Source organism: Aptenodytes patagonicus, chromosome 3 (genome assembly GCF_965638725.1).
Source record: "Aptenodytes patagonicus chromosome 3, bAptPat1.pri.cur, whole genome shotgun sequence".
Classification (NCBI taxonomy): domain Eukaryota; kingdom Metazoa; phylum Chordata; class Aves; order Sphenisciformes; family Spheniscidae; genus Aptenodytes; species Aptenodytes patagonicus.
Genome location: NC_134951.1, coordinates 70,609,340 through 70,631,374, shown reverse-complemented (window position 1 = coordinate 70,631,374; position 22,035 = coordinate 70,609,340). Strand labels below are relative to the sequence as shown.

The 22,035-nt window shown below is 41.2% G+C and overlaps 2 protein-coding genes across 2 annotated transcripts; both read right to left on the bottom strand.

The window, feature by feature from the left end:
• Positions 1–290: 290 nt before the first annotated feature.
• On the bottom strand, positions 291–10,659 carry ZC2HC1B (zinc finger C2HC-type containing 1B). Its single transcript, XM_076333766.1, has 8 exons — positions 10,544–10,659; positions 9,117–9,181; positions 7,145–7,264; positions 6,016–6,154; positions 3,840–3,964; positions 3,001–3,106; positions 2,097–2,175; positions 291–392 (listed from the first exon to the last, which is right to left on the bottom strand). The coding sequence occupies exons 1-8, from the start codon at positions 10,578–10,580 to the stop codon at positions 368–370; spliced, it is 696 nt and encodes a 231-aa protein (XP_076189881.1). The 5' UTR covers positions 10,581–10,659; the 3' UTR covers positions 291–367.
• A 983-nt stretch (positions 10,660–11,642) lies between these two features.
• On the bottom strand, positions 11,643–21,825 carry LTV1 (LTV1 ribosome biogenesis factor). The gene is made up of 11 exons (XM_076333764.1): positions 21,692–21,825; positions 20,193–20,324; positions 19,534–19,722; positions 18,373–18,460; positions 17,317–17,437; positions 16,275–16,524; positions 15,418–15,545; positions 14,309–14,448; positions 13,978–14,030; positions 13,003–13,203; positions 11,643–12,394 (listed from the first exon to the last, which is right to left on the bottom strand). Exons 1-11 carry the CDS (start codon positions 21,692–21,694, stop codon positions 12,281–12,283), a joined length of 1,419 nt encoding a protein of 472 aa, XP_076189879.1. The 5' UTR covers positions 21,695–21,825; the 3' UTR covers positions 11,643–12,280.
• Positions 21,826–22,035: the final 210 nt, after the last annotated feature.

Genomic DNA, 22,035 nt, shown 5'->3' with positions numbered 1-22,035 from the left:
TGTCTTGTTCAATAAAGCAAAGCATTAGGGGAAAAAAAAAAATCGTTATATTGGGTCTTAGATTTTCTTGAAACCATTGAATGAACCACTGGTAACATCCATCTCCTTTTAGGCAATCAGTTAATTACATTTTGGCAACTGATATACAAATAATCTCACAACTTTAAAAAGGACAGCATAATAAACTTCGTAGCCTAGGGGGGAAAAAAAAAGTAAAACAAAAGACAATGAATTTCAGTTTGCTTATTTTATTGTATGTGGTAGCTGTAGCACTTGGAGTGGAAGAGGTGCTGGAAAATTGTGTTGCTTAAGGTCTTCCATAATGCTGCAGAAGAAAACCTTAACACATCCTTGCTGACCAGCCACTCTATCTTCTATTGTGTATTTGTGGTCTGAAAGCAGCAACAAGCCATATACTTGTTATTTGCGTAGAAACAGTTATATAAATAAATTTATAATTAAATTTTATATAAATATAAAAGTTATATTTTACTCCATTTTACCTAAGGAGATTAAACCTCAATCCCTGGGAAGGTGATGGAGCAGCTCATCCTGGAAACCATTTCCAGACACTTTAAGGATGAGAACATTTATTTGCACCACTCAAAGCTGGTTTCTCATGTCTGTTTTCTCCGTTAAAAAGCACTCTTGCGTCGCACTGAAACTGATCTCTCACTAGCCCAAAGTGCTTTGTAAAGCACCTGGCAAAGCTCAAGTTTTACAGAAAATGCAGCAGCAGTTGCCAACAGCCCGGCATCTACAAGCTCACCCAGGCCAGTTGCTTCCACAGTTCCCAGGAACACAGAGGACTCTCTCCTACATTTTGGACACTAGTATGGATGTCTGTCCTGGGGACCTGCTGGAGGTACCGGCTGTCCCAAGCCTCTGTAAACCGGCTGCAACTACAACCCTGGCAACAGCCGGGCTCACCAGTGTCCCTAGGGAAAGAGGTGTCTCCTCCCCAAGCCTGTCAAGCCCTGAGTTTCAGAGTTCAGTAGCTAAACCTTGAGAATGGTGACGGTATCAATAAATCCCTGTTGGTGGTCTGCAAGACCCTGCATGATAACTGTAAGAGTTACTACACTGTTAACATAGTCACAGGTAATTCGGGGAGCGGAGAACACCATATGAGACCACTGGGTACTGTCAACAGGTTTTCCTGTAGCTGGCAAAGTCAAGGGGGTAGGTAGAGTTGATGATGGCACTCTGGACTGAACACTCCCATGCCCGTTGCAGACTTCCCCGCAGTTGAAGGTTCTTTGCTGCTGGTCAGTGGCTATCAAGGACAGCAGAACTCCACATAGAAGGACTCTACAAAGACTTTGAATGTGAGTCTCTGCAACAGACTGTTTTGTGCACATTACTGTTCGTCCCACGCTCCAAGCACTTTTACAAGCTCATCTCGCAAGCTCAAAATACCTTGCCAGCTACAGGAAATCCATTTTGGCCACATTCCCTGCCAGGATCTCGTACTCTGCAGTCGTATGTATCTCACAGGGGTGCAAGATGCTGATCATCTGAGACACCCCCTTGCACAACAGCACCACAACCACCTTAAGCAGGGGCTGGAAGGCTGCCTTGCTGCTTTGACATGGCTCTGCATGGCCCAAGATGGGAACAACACTGACTGCATGGACTGAAGAGCAGAAGCACCAGACATCATGGTCTGGGAAAGTAAACATTGAGGAGAAGGAAGAACCTCCACACCGTCATCCTGACACAGTGATTACTGAAACGGATGCTGGCATCTTCCTCACTCGGACAATGGAAGCACATCGTGAGAGCACAAGACCTGCTAGAGAGGTTTGCATTATCAACAGCAAATCCTCTCAAGATGCCTGTTACGGCAGAACACAGTCACTGCCTACTTGAGATGGAGCTGCTCCAAACTAAAGAACATTTAACACCAAAATGAATATTCTCAGCAGCCTATACCGGGGACACGAGGAGCTCTGCAAAAGTTTTCGGTGCAATTGATTGCTTCAATTAATACAAAGAAGTTCATACTGCAAACGTTGCAACAGGATATTGTGTATACACAAAAGCAAACGAGGTCCTTTTATGTTATAATGTTGAAATAAAAAAATATTTCTTACCCAAACTCTCCTGAAGATTTTTTTCCAGTAGATACACCCAAAGATTTTCTGGTTTTCTGCAGTATTCCTGGAGAGGTCTCTGCAGATCATTATTTAAAAAAAACTATTGGCCATAAAAAATTATATCCTACATAAATTCAATATAAAACCCAGAAATTCAGGGATCAAAGATATTGATACAAAGAGCAGTATGTATTATCATTCACAGGTTATACTACATATAACCACTAAAATAACTTTATAAAACATCTTCTAAATATAGACTGAGTATGGGTCATGATTACCAGTAGCAATGGGTGCTAGCAAACATATATGGTATCCTGCCTAGAGGGAACTGTTTTAGGGATGTGATGGTGTTAATTTTAAGGCTGAATCAACAGGGGAAAAGTCAGATGGAACAAACAACATTCAAAGCTTGATGCTTCATCTAAATGGACTTAACAAAATTTAAAGAAGATGGAATAAATCTTAACATCGAAGATTAAAGGTCATGGAGTCCTTTATGGGACAGACAGAACCTCACACCCAGACTGCACGTTTTAGAGACGTCTGTTTGAGGACCTCTAATTGAAAAGGCTAAGAAGCCCCTCCTGAGAACCCACATGAAAAACTCTGTGTATACATTCGGCACAACGGATCAGGATAATGACTTGGAAAGCCATTCAATATCAACAACATCCACTTGGAAATTTTTGACCCTTCTCATTTCTAACAAGTGTTGTATGGAAATGAGTTTAGGATTTCATGTCAAGGCCTGGACTTGGGAAAAAAAAAAAAAATTCACACTTTATCAGAAAACTGGATTCCAAAGCCTAGGATCTGCTTTAAAAATGCCACCCCCCACCTCAAATACATCACAGTTTGTTACAAGAAAAACATAAATATGGCTAAATGAACTCCTTACCTGGCCTAGGTTTGCCTGTATTGGCACCTTCTTGTACTCTCTTCTGAAGCGATAATACAGCAGCTGTTAAGGTTGGGGGTTTTTTCTGAGTCACTGGTTGCTTGCCCTAGTAAAAGAAGATGCACAATCCACACAACACTAGCAAGGAGCTTACAGATCCCGGTGACAACTCTCCAAATCACTGTTGAAGCAGTGCTAGGAAGGAACAGGAAAAAGGTGCACCCCCTCCTACTTTGAAGCCATTTTTCCTGCCCAAAATAGGTAAAAGAGTAATGAGATTTTCAAACATCTTTAAAAAAAAAAAAAAAAATCAGTACTCTCCTAAAGGAACTGTTTACGTTTTTTTTCCCTATAATAAAATAGGAGCTCACTTCAAGACACTGCCAATTAGCTCCACTTTTCTGATTCCCCAGAGGGTCCCAGCCCTTTGGCCTTGTGTCTAGCGACCAGGGAGTAAATCAGCTATACATTTGCAGGGAACAGCAAACCTGCAAACAGCAGGGAGCCCTACTGAACAGGAAGAGCTTTCTCTATGTATTGCAAAAGCTGCCAGGTTTCTGCTTCCCTACAGCTGTTACCCTGGAACCCAATCGCAGAAGAGTCTAAAGAAATTGTTGTCCAACTTTTTCGTACCATCATATTCTGTCACTTTTTATTTCAGACAAAGGGCTCCAGTTTCAGGGAACTCCTAGCTGATGTTCAGCATGTATCTTGTCTTAAGAATTTACCAACTTCCCTGGAGTCCTAAGTTTTGTATTAATATAGGTCTTTACTCACCATAAACTACAGTTTGGCAAATCTGCCTCCAGGACAAGACAAGTGTGACTGTGTTTGCTTACCAAAGCCTGTCTGGTGGTCTTTGCAGCAAAGGCATGGCGGGCAGCTTGTTCTTCACAAAATTTCATGTGCCTCTCTGCTGCAGCCTCATTAAACCTTCGTGAGCAGTGCGGACACTGAATATAGTCTGATCATGAGAAACGAACAACTCGTGTCACAGTTTATACACGACAGGAGAAGAATTGCCCTGCTTTACTGGAGCACTCAGGATGTAGTTCAAAACCTGGCGCTGTCAGCAGGATGACCACGGTGGGTTCCCATGAGCTCCCAAAGTACAAACGTAGGAGAACTACAAAAACCTCCTCTAGAAAAGCACTTGGGATCCCGAAATGCATGCTTACGGTATTAACCCAGCAAACAGTAATTGCTTTCAGAAATAAATCCCTGGGGATTAATAAAAGCAGATTTTATTATTTTTGTCCTATTCCCACCCCCAACCTCACAATTAACATATCTGCAGAAAAAGCGATATTTAGAAATTCCTCGAGTAGTCTAAACCAATGATTTTAAGACTACTTTTGAAGATTGGTCATTAAGATTGTTAGTTGTTTTCGCAAAATCCATTTCCTTTGGACATTGACAAAATACTGCTTAAGAAGCTCTGCCCCGCCAGCTGAGGCACATCCAAGAGCCAGGTTTCTGGGTGTGAAGCAGCATTGTGAAGAACACATAGCAGTCCTTCCTAGAGTCGTTTTTGACAGGGTTATAGTCCTGGTTCTGCTAAAAGCTGTTCAGCTACATTTATCACTGGTGCAGTCCCACTCGTTTCAATGAACGGTTGGTGTTCAGAGTCCAGGCAGTCACATTCAGCCCTCACACTGCCCTTGCTGTCCTCAGATCCTTCCTCCCCTCCCCGTGGCTTTTACAAAAGCAGCCCAAGTGTCCTTATCCTAATATTACAGATATAGTATCTTTACAAATAATTTCTCCCAGTAACAGCCCAGATAAGGTGACCCAAGCAGCCACCAAAAGCCAGCCCCAGACCAGCAGCGTGAGCAAAATGGTTCCGAAGACAGGAGGGGAGGACGAGGCAGGGCAGATGCCTGGCTTCGGGGGCACTTGCAGGGGGACCTGGCACTTCAGGGGAGAACGGGGAGTTTTGGGCTCTATTTGGAGGAGGGAGAGGGAAGGGGAATATCCCTCTCTCCTCCCCACAGTCTATGTGCTTTCTCTCCAGTCCTGTAGTATAGGATATACACCCTCAGCAATGTGTCTTTCCTAAAAAGCCGTTCTCCAATTCCTTTCTCCACAACTACAGCAGCTTTTGCATGACTGTTTCCTCCAAGAGGGAGAAGGAAAGGGAGGGGTCTGCTCTTAGAGTCGGTAAGTCAGACAAGAAGTAAGAGTCATTAAAGAATTCAGCAGTGGAAATTCAGAGAGGAGCTTGACCCCAGTCAAGGAAGGAAGATGTGTTCTGCTGCTTATACTGCATCGCTGTCATCTAGAAGAGGAGAAAGGCTGGAATCATGGCAGCTGGTTTTGTTATCAGTCATGAATTCCTGCTCTGGAAGTGAGCCCAGAGAGCCCCCCCTTTCCCCTCCCTCCCTCCACCTTCCTAACGCAGGTGGGACTCCACTGAGACCCTTTCCAAGATTGCTCCCACATTTCATAAATCACACACCATGAGAAATACCAGCTGTATGTGCATCTCTTTGGACCCGTAACTTCTAACACAATGAGCTCTGTGCAGAGACCACACCTCGAATTAGTAGTAAACCAGACCTGCCTTTTTCTGAGTGACTTCCCCTAACTACACAGGAGAAGGGGACAGTGGAAAAGCCATCGCATGGGAGTGGGAAGTCCCTGTGCACTACAGTTGTTTTGAATGGTGAGGGGATGTATTTCACCCTCTGTTATACCGTGGTACAGCCTATGCTAGAACACAGGCACCCCAACTCTCCTCCCAAAGCACTGTCTAATATCAGACCCCAAACTTGCTGCCTTTAAACTTAAAAGGTGCAGTTAGTTTTCTCTTCCTCCCCACCACCTCTGCATTGCACTCCTACTTGATTTAAGCCAAGAAATACAGCTGAAAATTAGAGAGCACAGAGGGAATTAATGTTCACATTGTGTTGTGCCGGGGGGTGCAAAACTGAAGCCCAGCTGTGGATAATAAGAGGTCACTGCTTTACCAAAGATCAGGACAAGATCAGTACTAAGATAAAGTAGACCACAAACCTGGATTGATGCTTGGTGGGGGAGGAGGCGGAAGAGGGCGGCCCTCCTTCAGAGCTTTTGTGACTTGCTTGGCTGATTGAACAGTATTAATAAAATCCTCATGGTGCTGCCTCCAGTTAGATTTCTTCCCCGGCTGTTTCTGCAATGGCATTAAAGAAAGACACAAACTACATTTCCCCCTTGCAAGGGACAGAGAAAAATCTTAGAGTAAGGGTTCTTCTTTTCTGAGGGAAAGGAAGAACGTTACAAACAAAAGAAATCTGCTTTTTTTGAAAGGCATAGGAAAGCTGATTTAGCCCTTTGACGTCTATTGACAGCACCAGAAGATGGATAAAAGAACAATGCCCTTCAACAAAACACTCTGGTCGTGGCAGACCAAAGGCCGCTTAAGAGGGAATAGAAAAGACACCAACGCCTTCCCTTCTCCTTCACTTGTCAGATTCTTCTTTTTCTTTAAACCTTTGTGCACTTCTGTTTCTTTCCACAACTGATTTTAAAGAACATTTTACAACAGCAGTCTGCATGGATACCAAATCAGCAGTGATTTGGCATCTCTGGGTAAAATTATACACATGCATGTCCATGTGTATTCCCCGCCTCCCCAACAATGCATGAAAAAAACCTTGTTCCAGTAAGAGCTTAAGCCTCTTCCCCTCCAGCTCTGTAAATAAGTTCAATTTAAATACATTTTTAAACCCTTGAGTTCAATAGCAGTGAATCTCTGTAGCTTCATCCGTGGAAGATTTGGGGCTACTGACAGCTCTCAGGTTCAACCTGGGGCATTCACGCACCAACCATCTTGGATCACGCTCTCTTTCAGATTTAAGTGAAGAGGAAGCTGTCAGAGGCTCGCAAAGCCTTTAAAACACATACACGAACATTTCCTACAAGAGCAGAGACACTTATGTGCCCAGAGTAGTCATGACACCTACTGGTTTGGCTTCTGAATGGAGAAATATTCTCAAACACTAGCAGCACAGGGAAGGGGAGGAAAGAATTTGGCACCGAGTCAAGTCCATATGTGAGACTCATCCACAACATCCAGGCTTTGTCCCCGGAGGAAGCAATAGCGTTACTGAATTGAAGACTTCATATGGAGATAACACACACGCTTCAGTTTTAACTATACCTTTTGCGGGGGCTGCTTCTTCACAGCGGTGATTTCTGTTCCCTGCAGCCTCTGTTTCAAAGAGCTGAAGGGCTTGCGCTTCTTGTTGAAGACTTTCTTGCATATTGGATCATGTCTCAGCTGGGATGCAAAGAAAAACAGTCGTTTATGGGTTGAAGTCATGCTTTGTTAATGATGCTTCCTTACTTGGGCTTTAAAATTACTTCTATTCAGGAGCAGGGAGCTGAAGCAGTGTTTATTTCGGGTTCAGTTTAACTCCTGAAGGACTTCAGCATAACTTTAAAAAGCTGTCCAAGTACAGCTGCAGTTTGAGACAAATAAGAAATAGAAGCCATTTCCAGTTTGTTCTGCTCAGGGACATGCTGGAGGCCAGCACAAATAACGACTTGCAGAGAGTAAGAGTGGGTCTGCGAACAGGAACAGTCCCATTGGACTCACCCCCCGCCCCCCTCCCACTTGGTTTTCTTTCTTTCTTGGTTAAGAGGGAGAACAGACTGATCCTGTTCAAGGGGCTGCTATTTACATTATCAGTTCTTTGAGTTTAGATAAGTATTCCGGGCTGGGGTCTCCCCTGACAAACAGCAGCACTGTCCATCCCATCAGCACCACTGAAACAGCGACGGCCCTGGGCTGAAAGGGAGCAGCTGCTTACCAGCACACGTAACCTGACAACTCAGAAGGAAAACTAGGGATAACACCTGCAGCTGAAAGCATGGGGAAATTTTAGGTAGGTAGATATCCAGTGCTGAATTTGTGGAAGAGCCACACCTTACAACAAAGGAGGTTTTAAGATTCAGAAGCGTCTCAGGCATTTTGGTTACAGCTCAGCTGGGCCAAGAAGCACCTCATTCTGCCGCAACACAGATTTCTACATTCTCATTTCCCTTTGAACATTTCTACTCATGTGCTTCAGGTCCTTGTCTTCTGTTTCTAGACATTTTTGACAGCAAACTTGAGAGGAGGATTCTTCTGCAGGACCAAGAGGGCAGCAGATACCTGTGCCTTGCTCACGGAGGAGCGCACCAGTCCTGCATCATCAGGGCATGGACAGGCATTACAAGACTTGTATCTCACGCTAGTTGTAGTGACAAGAAAATTCCCACCTCCCCAAAAACATAGATAACTGTTTTTTTCAAATGATTTTGCTAGATTAAACCATCATGTTCTTCATGTGTCTGGTCTGAGATACCAAACATGGAACTACTAACACGGGGTAGTTCTACCTGCATCTCAGTGCTCACAGTTACTCAGCTTTCAGCGTATTTTTCTTGGTGGGTTTTTGTTTTTTGGTTTTTGTTTTTTTTTTTTTTTTTTAAGTCAGTTTTTAGTTCTATCATGGGGCTGATCTGATTTACCACAGAGCCACGGGATCAGTAATGCAAACTGAGGAGGGGAGGGACGCGTGCAGAACACCCCCTTGCAGAAAAACCCTGCAGTTGGGTTGTGCCAGGCAAACTGTGCAGCCACCCATTTAGTTTGTAATCCAGGGATCAGGGAGGTCAGGGGGAATCTTTTCATTCACTTCAGCAGGCTTTGGAACAGAGCCTGGTGCCTACATTATGCTGTCAAAGGGACTACTTATCGGATGGTTTATTAGTCTGTTTTTCCCAGGAAGCCTGAAATAAGAAGTTCTGCCTAGAAATCTGGAACACAAAGGAAGCTTCAGGTTAGTAATTTATGTCCCACCAAGAGATAATACGTTATTTTAAACGTGATATATAGTAAACGTCTGTTTTCAGACAAGCAGGTAAGTTAAGGTAGTGTAAGATTGCAGATTAAGTCACAATATTTTTATGAACATTAATTCTCTAATTAAGTTCACTAATGAAACCAGTTATTAGATCATTTGCTCTTTTAAACGTGTTCAACCCATTTCTCTACTAGCAGCCACCTCCTTCTTCCCCAGTGCTCATCACCTTTTTCAGCTAAACACATTGATGTTCCCATTAAAAAAAAAAAAGTTTCATTTTACCAGAACATCTTGTGCAAAACGTCTTCCACAGGTTGTACAAGGAGCCAGATCTTGACTTCGGGCAGCTGTGTAAAATTCAAACCACGCAGGAGTCTCAGTTACACAGTACAGGACGGCTCGACTACAGCAGAGTCGGCGTTTGGATGGAGCCCTTGCTGAAACAGTATTTTGTTGTCAGGAAGGGACGTCAACAGTCACGCGCCAGGGCTCCCTTTTGCAGAACTACCTTACTTACCTTGCTCCTCTGAAGCACAAGCTCTCCTTTACTACGACGGACAGCTTTTTGTTTTCCTCATGACTGTCCTTTCACAGTGACATCATGATTGGGCGAGGAGATGATGGAAGAGGACTCAAAGTCGCCGCTGCCTAAATTCAGGGAGGGGGGCTGGAAAGGAAGAGCAGGCGATCTGCACCCAGATTTATTCCATTTTGTTTGTGAGTCATCAGGAAGGAGCTAGTGATGCCCAGTAATGGCTCAGGGTAAACCGTCGCTATTCCAGAAAGTAGCAGTGTCACACTAAGCGTGACACAATCTTCATTCTTAAGACAGAATGTTTCTATGACGTGCTAAACAGCATTCCAAGATGATCTTACTTTGTAGATGTCAAATTTGTGGGTTTTTTTTGTTTTTAGATCAGTAATTTTTTTAAAAATAGGTTTTTAAGTTACATGGAAAGTAATTTTAAGCCTTTCTGACTCCAATGGCAGTCACATATTCTTGTTTCAGAGCAGGGACATTACTTATATTAAACAAAAACAGCTTTTAGGAAAGCTTGAACAGTAACAGAGAGCCCTGTTCATGACACTTGTAACCCACAGAGGGAAAGACCTCTCGTTTAAGTGCTCCTTACCTGCTCTTGCTGAAACCCAAGAAATCCTTGTCTGGCTGAGCAGAAGCAGATGTGTGACTGCTTTTGTTTCTTACCTTTTCCTCCAGATTTTACCATACTCCAAGGCACAGAGTTAAGGTTACTACAGTGTTTCATTGATTACAAGCGTAGAGGAACAAAGCCATTCTCTAACCTTTTTGACCCTTACTCTATTGCCTCCGTTTAAATGTCTTCCCACTTTTGTTCCCAAGCAACATCTTTCTGTGTGTCTGTGCTTAGTCTGGACTATACTCTTCCTTTCAAGCATCTTCCTCTGCCTCCCCCATCTCTTTTACTCTGTTCTCATCCCCTCAAGGTTTTGGCTGATGCAGCTTTTTTTTTTTTTTTAAAAGGAATTTAGGTACAAGCACAGTATCACTGAATCAGCAATGAGAAGTCAGGAAAAAGGACAATTTGCCACAGATTAGTTACTTTAGACATGTACAACAGCAGATGACTTAAGGACTCACGTGCACCGTCTTTAGTAAAAGATTTTCCTTTTCAGTACATCACAAAATCACATTCCACCCAAACCACCGAACAGCATCTGTTACTCACTTGTCCCATTTAACTCCTCTCCTGGTATCTGACTCATCTCAGTGTAATGCTTTCTCAAGTTTCCTCTTCTGCGTTGTTGTCAGGAGTCATGAGGACTAAGTGGTCAGTCTCCACCACTCAAAAGCACACACTTCAAGTTACCATGCATCAGCAATTACATAATTAACAATTATGACACAGGCAGACCCTGCCTAAGCCTGTGAAACATACGAAAAACTAGTATGGATATCAGCTAAATGAAAATCCTGAAACTTGTTCTAATCTTAGATGATTTCTACTGATTTGGTTAAGACAGACTCTTGAACAATTTTAGAAAATGAAGGCTTAATCTAGATGCGAATACTGTGTTGACACTTCAGTTTTCTGAGCAGTGATCAAGAGACTTACAGACTTAAATGCCTGTTTATTCCCTTCTCCCAAAACCATGTTACTTTATCAATTAAAATGTATTATAAAAGACTTCTTCCAATAAAAAACAAGTACTTCGAATCGTTTCTGTACATCAAAAGGCCTCATCAGTCCTTCTGCTAGCTTGTCTCCCATCTAGTATTCGCAAGACTATTTAAGGAATATTTAAGATGCTTTGAATTTAGTAGTAGTCAAGCCACTCCACCGACGTGTTGGTTACTGTGTTCCTTACTAGTAAAATGGTTAACTTTTCACCCAAAGGCAGAAGATTGCTCCATCTATAGTCCTAAAGACCTAAAGCTGAGGGTTTCTTAGGAATACAGGAGGATTCAGAAGGACTGACTACCAATCCTATTCATTTCATTCACACGTATGGACTGGTCACTATCAGAATAATTCACATGCACAGTACAGGAATTTAAGATCGCACCAAGCCTAAAGATACCGGCCCTCTGCTCATCTTCAGAGTCTGCAACAATTGCAGTGGGACATAAGTTTGTATTTCAATGAAACCAAACTGAATGCAAGACCTGAAGAACACTATTTCAGGAAAATCAAGACAATGGCTATCTGCAACATACAGCATTTTTCTAAGTTATCTGCTGCTCTGTTTGCCATACTACTCAGACCGAGTACTTTTAGCAAAGCTGATTTCAGTGGCAACAGTAAGGGTCACTGACTACTGCAACACTTGCTGCGACAGATTTTATTTGCTAAGAAATGTAAAACTCAGGTAACAGGGATGTCTAGCTACACCACAGCTTTTCAGACACCTCTGTCTACAAAATCTTATTTTACATCTTTCATAATAGTACCCAAACAATAAATAACCAACCCAGAAAAGAACTAAGGAGTAGGTGAAAACTTGACTTACAAAATGGTGCTGTATCAAGGAACTGTATTTAACCATCAGTATAAGGGAGAGGAGACAGGAATGGATGTATTGCTTTGTAAACTGAAATAATAGAAGAATCTAATCAGATCAAATCTGTAGGATTCTGCTGATTCATTGAATGTATTCAACAAATATATATATTGAACTCTGTCCAGTGATAGCTTGTGAAAAATATTGTTTTATAATTTTAATACATTTCTACTGTAATGAAACTTTGCAACAGTTGCCATGTCACTCATGACAGAACAGACACCACTAATACATCGTTTTATGTATAACTTCATTTCAGAAAGAATGACACGTTACTGGTTCTTGTTACAGTAACATCTGAATAACCCCCTTTGAGCATGACGGGCAAAGCTATGAGTTAGCAGTTCCCTTCTCAATACAAATGAAAACTTAAGGATGTTTCCGCAATAAGTTCCTCAGCTCCGTCAAGACAGCTTCAGTCCTTGAACATTTTGTTTCAGATTGAGCAACTCTTTTTCCTGCCTTGTTTTCTCCAATTTGAAGGCTAGCTTGTTGGCTTTCTTCTCCATTCTGCGTTCCTGTGCATACAAATAATTACAAATTTACAAAATAGGCATAACATGCAAAAAGAAACCATTCTAATTAACAGTTCTAGATCATGAAAACAGCAGCAATCTGGACAATAATATTATTTATGGCACTAATTATTAGTAGTCAAATTGATATGTGTACCACCAGGATTATTGTCTTTAATTAGCTGATGCTTCTAATACGCTGGCAATTTCTGTTCCTAAATAAAACGACTAATATATCACTGTGGCCAATTAGATTTTCCACATTTCTTTCAGACTTTTCACTTTGTGCGATCTGAAACATTGTAACTGTTTTCTTTGCTTCCCTAGATAATAAGGAAATACATGGGCTCCTTCCAAAGTTATATATGTAAGAATGGCCACAATAACAGACCAAAATTTCCATATAGGAAATTAGGATGACAAAATTATGAGGTTAACTTTCTTTCCAGTAGATTTTTCTTTAAAGAAGCAATAATTAGTCCTTTGAGACCGGCAAGTTTTTCCCATTAATTTCCAGATACAAGAACAAATGAGCTTTAAGAAAAGTTCGTAAGACAGAATGCAGGTAATATAACATGTTTTTGCAGGGTTTTATTTAAAATAAGGCATACCTTTCGCTCCTCTTTTATTGCCTGTTTTCTAGCTTTGCGATCCTCTTTGCTCTCATCTTTGGAACGGGGCTGTGTTGATGCTCTTGGCAGGTCACTGCCATTAATCATTTGCATGCGCTCAATCTGCTTAGCAGTAAGACCTTTCTGAGGCAAGATATGGAGAGGAATTCCGGTCTTCTGGGAAATTTTTATTGGTTTGGGCTAAAATAGAGAGGGCGTATGTATTAATGGTCCCTAGCTTTCTCTCCAAGAAGTGCACATCGCACTGCCTTATCAGTATAAAAACATTAGATTCAGATTTAGCGGTAATAAGCATGCAAGTTTCCTCATAGTATTTTCTTCCCTCAGAAAAATGCACATTAATCCCAAAGGAAGAAATCAAACACTCCGTGAGCAGAATCTGGCCTCCCAGAACAAAAAAAAAAGTTTCTCCCTTTTATTTAAATATTACTGGGGGGGGGGAAAAAAAAAAAGAACTTAAATAGGCATTTAATATTCCTTTATAAGCTTTCAAGAAAAAGGTTTCCTTTCAAAATCTCACACATCTGGAACATCAAGCTCTGCGCTAATGACGGGGAATGTCTGGAAGGCCAAAGAACTAGAATAAACTGTTTCAAACTGTAGAAGGGAAATACAAGCCTATTTTCAAGAAAAAAAAAAAAACTAGTATGTGGTTGTGAGACAGATTACACAAAGGTCTATCACAGATAACAAGGAAGTAAGTTCCTTGCTCCCTGTTTCTGCCTAGCTATTACAGAAATTTTGAACTTACTCAATTCTCCTTCTAAAAGAAAAAAAAAAATATATCCAAACCTTTCTTCAGTGAAGAAGTAATACCAGAGGCTAACACCCTCCCCAACCCTCTTTTCTGCTCCCTCCTTCTTTTAAAAACAGATATCCATTGAGAAAACAATCACTTTTGTCTCAAATTTTCCCAAGCCAGGTTATTACTCAGAATAAGTTTAATGATTTTACCTTTGATGGCTCCTTAATAAGCGTTGGATGATTATATAAGTTTGAATACGTACCTAGGTCACAAAGAGGGGGGGGGAAAGTAGTGAAGAAAGGCTTGCAAATAGAAATTAGGTAAATTTATTATGAATTGTACTACTGTTTAGTCTTTTAAGATATAAAATCGCAAGAATTACGTTATCCACACAAAAGTAGTAGTTTTATCTAGCAAGAATTCCTGCTGTTGTGCTCCAGAAGCATAAACCATTTTACCTAAAGCACTGTTAGAAAAGTTCTGAGATCACCTATTGTTTACTTTGAAATCTTAGGAACAAGCGAACTCCAAAATACTTACTCAAAATGGATTCGCAATCCCACTTTTCTTTTGGTTCCTCAATAACTACAGCTACTATTTCTTCCTTTTCTTCCTCACTTTCTTCATTCATAGGAGAGTCTAAATCTTCACAGGGTTCAAGAGCATCCAATTTCACACAACTTTGAAGAAGTCCAAAGAAAAAAAGATAAGGTGTATCTTTTCTTGAAAATGCGTAAGTATGTACACCCAGTCTGCCCTCAGTAAAACCCCAAACCAAAGCAAGCTATTCCTAATGAAACTTGCAGCAAAAAGAAGTTTCCTTAAGTAAGCATCCCCAAAATAAACCAAAACAGTAGGACAAGAGACAGAGTCGACAAAGAAGTATTTCTGCATTTCAAAATTATGTGGCACATGGTATTTGTGATTGGAGGGCAGGAAGAGAAGAGGGTGTACACTTTTTAGTCTGTAAGCAAGGCAGCTCTAGAGGTGATTATGTACTCTACTACTGACCAGTCATCTTTCACTACAAGGGACACATTACCGTATCTTTCAATCAGGAAACACAAGACTGATGTGAGAACATTTAGCCATTTAACTTTGGGATAATATCACCTGCTTTAAGACAAAGTGAATATACTGTGGAAATGCAGGCTTACGCTGACACAGGGTTGCTTTATAAGCACTGATTTTTGCAGTGCTCCGAACAGTGGTACCCATGCAACAGTTGCCTGCGAGTTTATTATCATGTCACTAGGTACAGTGGAATCAGCTGCATACCAGCAGGACAGAATATACTTGGCTACAGAGTCTGTTAAAAACGAAAGTAAATAAGGAGAAAGGTAAGTTATACTAAAAAGGGAAAGGAAGAATGCCTCTAGATATTACTTACACTAAAGTCAATACAATTACACAAAAGGAGCATAATCTCACGTAAACCAACAAAATGCCTCCACTTAATTTTATCATCTCATAAGCTAAGATTGACATTTGGTGACATAAAAAGAACTGGTTAATACTCATACGTAGCTGCTTTTATTGTGGGATGTCATCTTTGAGTACGTGACCTGGAAACAACATACCCAAACTTTCCATATAAACACAGGATCACAAAAATACTTATGTGAAGCGGTACTTCTGGGAATACATACTTCTTTGCTCTCTCTTTGTAGTAATCATTCAGGACTTCCTGCAACCGAGCATTGTCCGTGTTAATATAGCCTTCTAACTCCGCATTATCCAAGGCTCCAATTTCATCTTCATCAAATTGTTCAAAAAACTAAAATAAGGAAGTGGATATCTGTAATTAGATCACATTTGTCATGCAACTTCTCGATGGCTCAAAGATCTACGCATTTCTTTCTATTTGCCCCTTTTTCCTCTCCCCTCTCATTTGCTGAACAACTGCCAGACACATCTGCAGTAGGATTTCCTCCTTACTGTCAGTATTCTTTCAGCATGGGAGTCACAAACTTATCTTTTAATAATAAATAAATCAGTTTCTGGAAAATGTTTCTTATTATGATGCATTATTTCAAACTGTACATTAAGAAGCCTGTCGCTGCTCAGGACAACAGTTACACCGTATTTCCACTGCTCTGACATCATTTCATGAACGCGCACTTGGCACAGTGGGGAGAGAGGGTGAAAGAAGTGAGTCTTTACCAGGCACTTGTACAGGATTTGCTGCGCTTAACTGAGCCTCTCGGACAAAAGGGTAACACCAACTATGAATGCTCATTATAGCAACTGGAATAATTTTGTTTAACTGTATCAGTGTTAGGCCTTTTAATAGCAATCAACACTATAACCTATGTAATACAAGCCACTCAGTGCACACAATATTAAATGCAGAGTATGTGCACAGAACAGCTGTTTGATGCCCTGACTACTGAAGGCAGTAAGAATTTGCACAGGCATACAGGACACAACTTTATGAGATGAATCAAAAGACAAAGAAGCATTTAACACCCTTATGTTTAACAGTTACATTCCTGAGCTGCCTCACCTTCTCAAATCTGTCATCCAACAGGGTTAACTGCTCATTCCTTCTCATTACTGAAGATGTCATAGAATATTCTGTGAAACGACTCCTGGTTTCTTCTTGCATAAAAAGAAATTCTTTTGTCTGTCCATTAACTCCATCATCTGATAAAGGACCTTCTGAATCATAGTCTTTATCATTACTGCAACTATCCTTTTCATCACTATCATCCTCCACATCTTCCCATTCATCTTCATCCTCAGCATCAGATCCCCTGAACAGAAGTATAAAACAGTTTTAGAATAATACACGGACCTTTCCACAACTCTGACCAACGTAGGGTTGTCTGAAACAATTTGGCAATAATAGATTTAAATCTTGAAAGGCAAATATAAAAAGTGATTATTTTCAAGCTAGTAAAAGAAAAACAGGTTTAGCAGTAATGGTGTTGCCAAAGTCAGCATAATACTACTTCTGTCTGAAAACTGAAAACATCTCTGATAACTGTTGGATCACACATCTGTGCACTGAGAGTGAGGTTATGTTTACACTCAGCTATACATGTCAAAGTGGAAAAAGAAAAATACTAGCTGCATTCTTGAATATTAAAGCTAGTAAAATTTCTTGTTGTTCATAGAATGATGAGAATGATACCAAAACTAAAGAAATAATATGCAGTGGGGCATCACATGAAGCATTTGTAAAGGTTCTGGAAACACCCGTTAGCCTTCATCAATGTTAATACTGATGTATTTTAAATGTGACAGATGGTAATGTTTTAAATAGTTCAAGAATCCTATTATTCCACACATTGCATCTGTAAACAAATACATATAATCCATGAGCTCAAAGTAACAAATGAAACCCATCTCTTGGATAACACATGAAAACTTGATGTTGTAAGCTACCACCCACATAACACAAGGTAATACTTTTTTCCTTAACACACCTAAGTATTCAATTTGAAATCTGAAACCGTTCTTGCTTCCTACACCACCACATGAAATAACAAATAGCAGCATTCCTATTTACATATGACAAAACAGTTCTACAAAGCTCTAGGTACCCTTTCTGTGGTTCATTCGCTTGTAGAACAAAATCATCTTCCAGGATATTTTCTGGATTGTCAAAGTCAAAATCATCATCAAGAGCTGCAACAATATCAGGGTCAAAATCCAGCCGTGGCCCTAGAAAGTTAAAAAAAACCCAAAACATAAATATATAAGTTTCTCTGACATTACGAAGCTACTGGATAAAAAACAATCCAACTAGACTGTTAATTTGCACTAAGGAAAGATTAAACCTAAGAATCACAAAATTGCTCAATAGTATTTGTAGATTTGATACAAGCCAGGGCAAGTCACCAGCCTCTTGTCAATTTTCCTCATCCAGAAAAGAACATTCCCCAGAGGTCTTAAGCTTCCATAAATGTATTTTAATATATTTTACTCAGAATATTGTAGAAGAAAAAATACCCAAGTTAAAGTACTGTATGATCAACTGCCAACCCTAGCTCCCACCCCCTGAAATTCCCTACATTAAAAAAGGTCAGAAAGTGTTTCTCTACTGCAATTAACAGAAGTGTCTTTAGCATCCTTCTGTCAGGACGGAGAGAACTACCACAACTACTTCCTGTTATAAAATATTAAGATAGCTGTAAAGTGAATGTTCAGTGCAAGCACGGATACGTAACAAAAGCGTACTGACAGCCTGTAATATTGAAATAATACTAACGAAGGAAAGTAAACACCACTCAGCATTTGAAAAGAAGAGAAATTTTGAGAGTGAAAATCCAGTTCCAGACTTGGATTCAAACAGATGGAGTAATAAATCAATAGTATTATCTACAGTTTTCCCCTGTTATTAGTTTATATTTGCTACACAACAGTAAGAGCTCATGGACTCCGTGTCCCCCCTCCAAGCAAAGCTAAAAACCTATCATTAGTGAATGACAGAAACAGGTCTCAAATTGAAACACGGGTCTCTTACAGATCATTCTTTATGTCTGCTATTGAGCCTGTCCTAAACCAAAACTAATATGACACTGTAATCGAAGCCATAATTACCATCTAGGACCTAGATGGCAACTCACGTTACAGAAAGGTCAAAGATTTAATGATACCTGAAACAGGAGCAGCTTTATTTAATAAGCCCACATCCTCTTCAAACTCTGTGGCAAATACTGAGGAAGGCAACTTAATAGATGGAGCCTTAGAAAAAGAAACAAAAAACCAACATCACAGTATACTTGCTCTCAGTTTCTCATTTGAGCTCACATTAACAAAAATGTGCAGATAATCATGTGACCAAAAGAAACTCTGTGAGTGCTACTTAAATATTAAGACAAGCACTACTTTATTGGTGGCAAATTTTCAAAGTTACGCAATGAAAGCTAGGTAAAGTGTTGACAGCATTAATTCTCATGTCAATGTTCTCTAGGTATAGAGACAGTATTTTTGCATCTCTGAAGCTTTTTAGAGAATGGTTGTACAGCAGGCACAATGAAATTTGTATTTTTTTTTTGTTTTGGAGAACACTAACACACATTTGAAATTACCCCTTTATTGAAAGGCTTATTAAAAGCTTACTAACATGCACATCTAAAATAACTTTAAATCTTATGTAGTATCACCAAACTGTACCTGAACAGTATTTCTGACTAAGAACATTGGTTTCAACTAAAATTACAGTATTTGGTTAAGCCAAACTCCCTCAATTAAAAATGACCGATTGGCAATTGCATAGTTCATTGCCTGAAATTACTTACTGATTTTCCATTCCAACATGATCTGGCATCATGCAATTCCACAAGTTATGCCAGCAACTGAAAAGGTTTTTTTTATTCCCTCTGGGTTTTGTTACATTCCACTTTAAAAACATGGTGTACTGGTAATACAACCTGGTATACTCTTAACTCCCAGAGCATTCAAAAGTTCTAAAAATCTTAAAAACAAATGCCAACCCGAGAAAAACACGACTTGTTCAAACAAATACCTTTGTAAGCCATCTCTGTCAAGAAAAGCTTGTCATGGGTACACAAAGTGTTTTAACACTGTGCTAGCAAAATACTGTTCATCAATAAACGTTAGCTTGTCAACTTTTGTTTTTACTTGTAGGAAAGTCTGACTGTGGGTCAAAAGGATCCTATATATAGAGAGAGAGGAGATACATATCTCTCTATCTCGCAGTCACAATAACACTTGTTGAATATGGTTAATGTGTCTACAGGATGCTAAACTCCAAAGAACAGTGTAAGATTATTATTAGTGAAAATACTACTTACTGGAACTCGCTGAATTTCATCTTCTATGTGCCCCTCACTTGTGACAACAATTCTGCTTTGCTGTCCACACACAGAAGGGACAAGCTCAGAGGGACCAGAGGCTTCTTTTAGATGCTGCAAATAGTCGTAATCATCATCAAAGAAGACTCCATATTTCCGCTGCTCTTCCCTCCTTTGCTCCTCATGCCCCTTGGAATTGTAAAAAGAAGTACGTTTAGTTACTTAAGTCCATTTAAAACTTATTAACAAAAAGAAAAGTAACACACCTATTGAGAATGCCTAAATTCTAAAGTCCTTGTAGTCCTCCAATTAGAACGTTGTAACCATCTGGTTCAGTGTTCGGGTGCTGTCCGAGCAGGACCTTAAACAACCTTTTCCATAAGCAGCATAACTAACAAAGCCTGTCTTTTCAACAACAATCTTAGGTGTTGTTGTTTTAATACGTTTATATCCCTAATGCCAGTTAGTCTTCCTTCAACCCATCAGGTAGTAACTCACAACTATTGAATTCCCTACAACATCCCCTTCTTTTCAATAAGCTGGACTAAAAACTACCTTCTCTTAGGCTATGTTTTTGAATTGTACGATTGCATATCCACTTTCTTCTCCTGCAGCATTTCTTATCTGAATGAACCTCAATACTAAAAGCAAGTATTTACTTTCTGGGTAGGCAGCAGAACTCTCTGGGGTGCAGTATCATCAGCAGCAAGTGGATCCCTCTGACTTCTGTGCACTAAGTGAAACGTTACCGCTTTCTTCTTCTCTATGAAGGGTTTCTTTTTCTTGTGAGGCTGCAAAAGGACATTTGGTTAATCATTAATAAAAAAAGAAATATTAAATGCACCTAAAAAGAATCTTTTGCCTGGAGTGTGCTACTGCATTCCTTTTAAGTCAGTCTTAGCAACATATACTTAGAGACAAAGCAAAAAGAGACTAGTGGTAGCTGTTAACTCTTCTCACCACATGCACAACAGCCATTTCATATGTTCTAATACCATATGCAGCTGTATTCAGCTGCAAAACGGCAATACATCAGTACAATAAACATTTGATTATAGCATATACACATTAACATATAATCCTAGAAAGGAATTTTTAAGTAACTACTTTCTAAACACTGGGTCAAATCTGAAACAAACTTCATCCAAGAAACACAGGAAACTGACATAAGGAAATTCATCTAGACACACCTAGCTTCTTGAAAATTGTTTAGACAGCTGTTCCTACACCCGTAATTCAGTATTAACCATGAAAACTATCGACTCACCATTACACAGACATAGCTCTAACATCAAAAATATAGCTAAATTCTGGATCAAGAAAAATCTGAAGTATTCTCAACTGCGTGAAAGCCTTTTCTACGATTTAGCACATCTGACTTGGGGAAATACTTTTATCAAAATTCCCAGCTTTACTTACCTATCAAAACGTGTTAATAGCAGATATATGCAAGTTGGAAACTACGGATCTAACCTACCTTCTTTACCCGGTAACTTTAAGCACACAACATTACACGCTACGTCATACCAAAGTTCAGAGCATATCAACTGCCACCGTATGTTTTGAGTTAAAAGCCCCAAACTGCGCTTTAAAATCTTACGCTTGGAGCAACCATAGAAAGAAATACAGTAAGTTTTTGGAAGCAGGCAACGTGCTACCCCTACAAATAAACTCGCCGGTGACTGATGGTACGAGCGAGGTGCTTGTAACACGGCGGTGCCGCACGAGGCCGGGCAGGAGAGCCGCCCACCCCCGCCGGCTTACCGGCACACACCTCGGGACGCCGCGGTAGGCTGGGACGCGCCTCAGCCGCTCCCGCCCGGGCGGCCCAGGCCGCTGGGGAGGCAGGCCGCCCCTCAGCGCGGCTTCTCCCACGCCGCCGCTGCCTGCCTCCTCCCCGGCCCGCCTCCCCCTCGCCGCCGCCACCTCCCGCCCCCCGTCGCGGGTCCGGCGCTGCCGGGGCAGACCCCACGAGCCGGGCCGAGCCGGGGAAAGCTCCCGGACAGTCCAGCAAGCAAAGCGGTCCGTGTGCCGTTTCTCCCCTCTCAGCCGCGCTACCGAAACGGCCCGATTTCAACCCAAACGCTGGGGGACAACGGACACAGACGACAGTTAGCGAGCCGCTCGCGGCCGCCCTGTCCCCTCCGCCCCTCCTCACCATGGCGCAAGGGCAGGCCTGGCAGCGCGCGCCGCCCGCCGGCGAGGGGAGCCGCTACGGCCGCTCACGGCACCCCCGGTTCTGCTCGCTCTCACGCGGGGCGGCCGTCAGCACCGCCGAGCTGCGGCCTCCATCTTGGGATAAACCAGCGACCAACGGGGGGAAGACGATAGGCTGCCACTCTGGACAGTTTGCTTTTTTCCCCAGTAACAACAACAACGAGAGTGTCCTCAGACTTAAATAGCGGTTCAATAAAAGAGAGCCTCCGTGAACGCAAGCAGGGTACTTTCGCCCCACCCTTCACAGACATATTTTTCTCCTTCTCCCCCCAAATTAGCAGAGAA

Excerpts from the sequence above, each read along its gene's own strand:
- LTV1 (XM_076333764.1), bottom strand. Across the intron at positions 16,525-17,316 it reads GCGAATGAACCACAGAAAGG|GGGATCTGATGCTGAGGATG; the intron begins GTACCTAGAGCT and ends ACTTCTGTTCAG. Across the intron at positions 15,546-16,274 it reads TGGATGACAGATTTGAGAAG|TTTTTTGAACAATTTGATGA; the intron begins GTGAGGCAGCTC and ends TCCTTATTTTAG.
- ZC2HC1B (XM_076333766.1), bottom strand. The coding sequence starts at position 10,580 with ATGAGTCAGATACCAGGAGAGGAGTTAAATGGGACAA. Across the intron at positions 3,965-6,015 it reads CCCACCAAGCATCAATCCAG|ACTATATTCAGTGTCCGCAC; the intron begins GTTTGTGGTCTA and ends TCTCATGATCAG. Across the intron at positions 2,176-3,000 it reads TACAGGCAAACCTAGGCCAG|AGACCTCTCCAGGAATACTG; the intron begins GTAAGGAGTTCA and ends AATGATCTGCAG.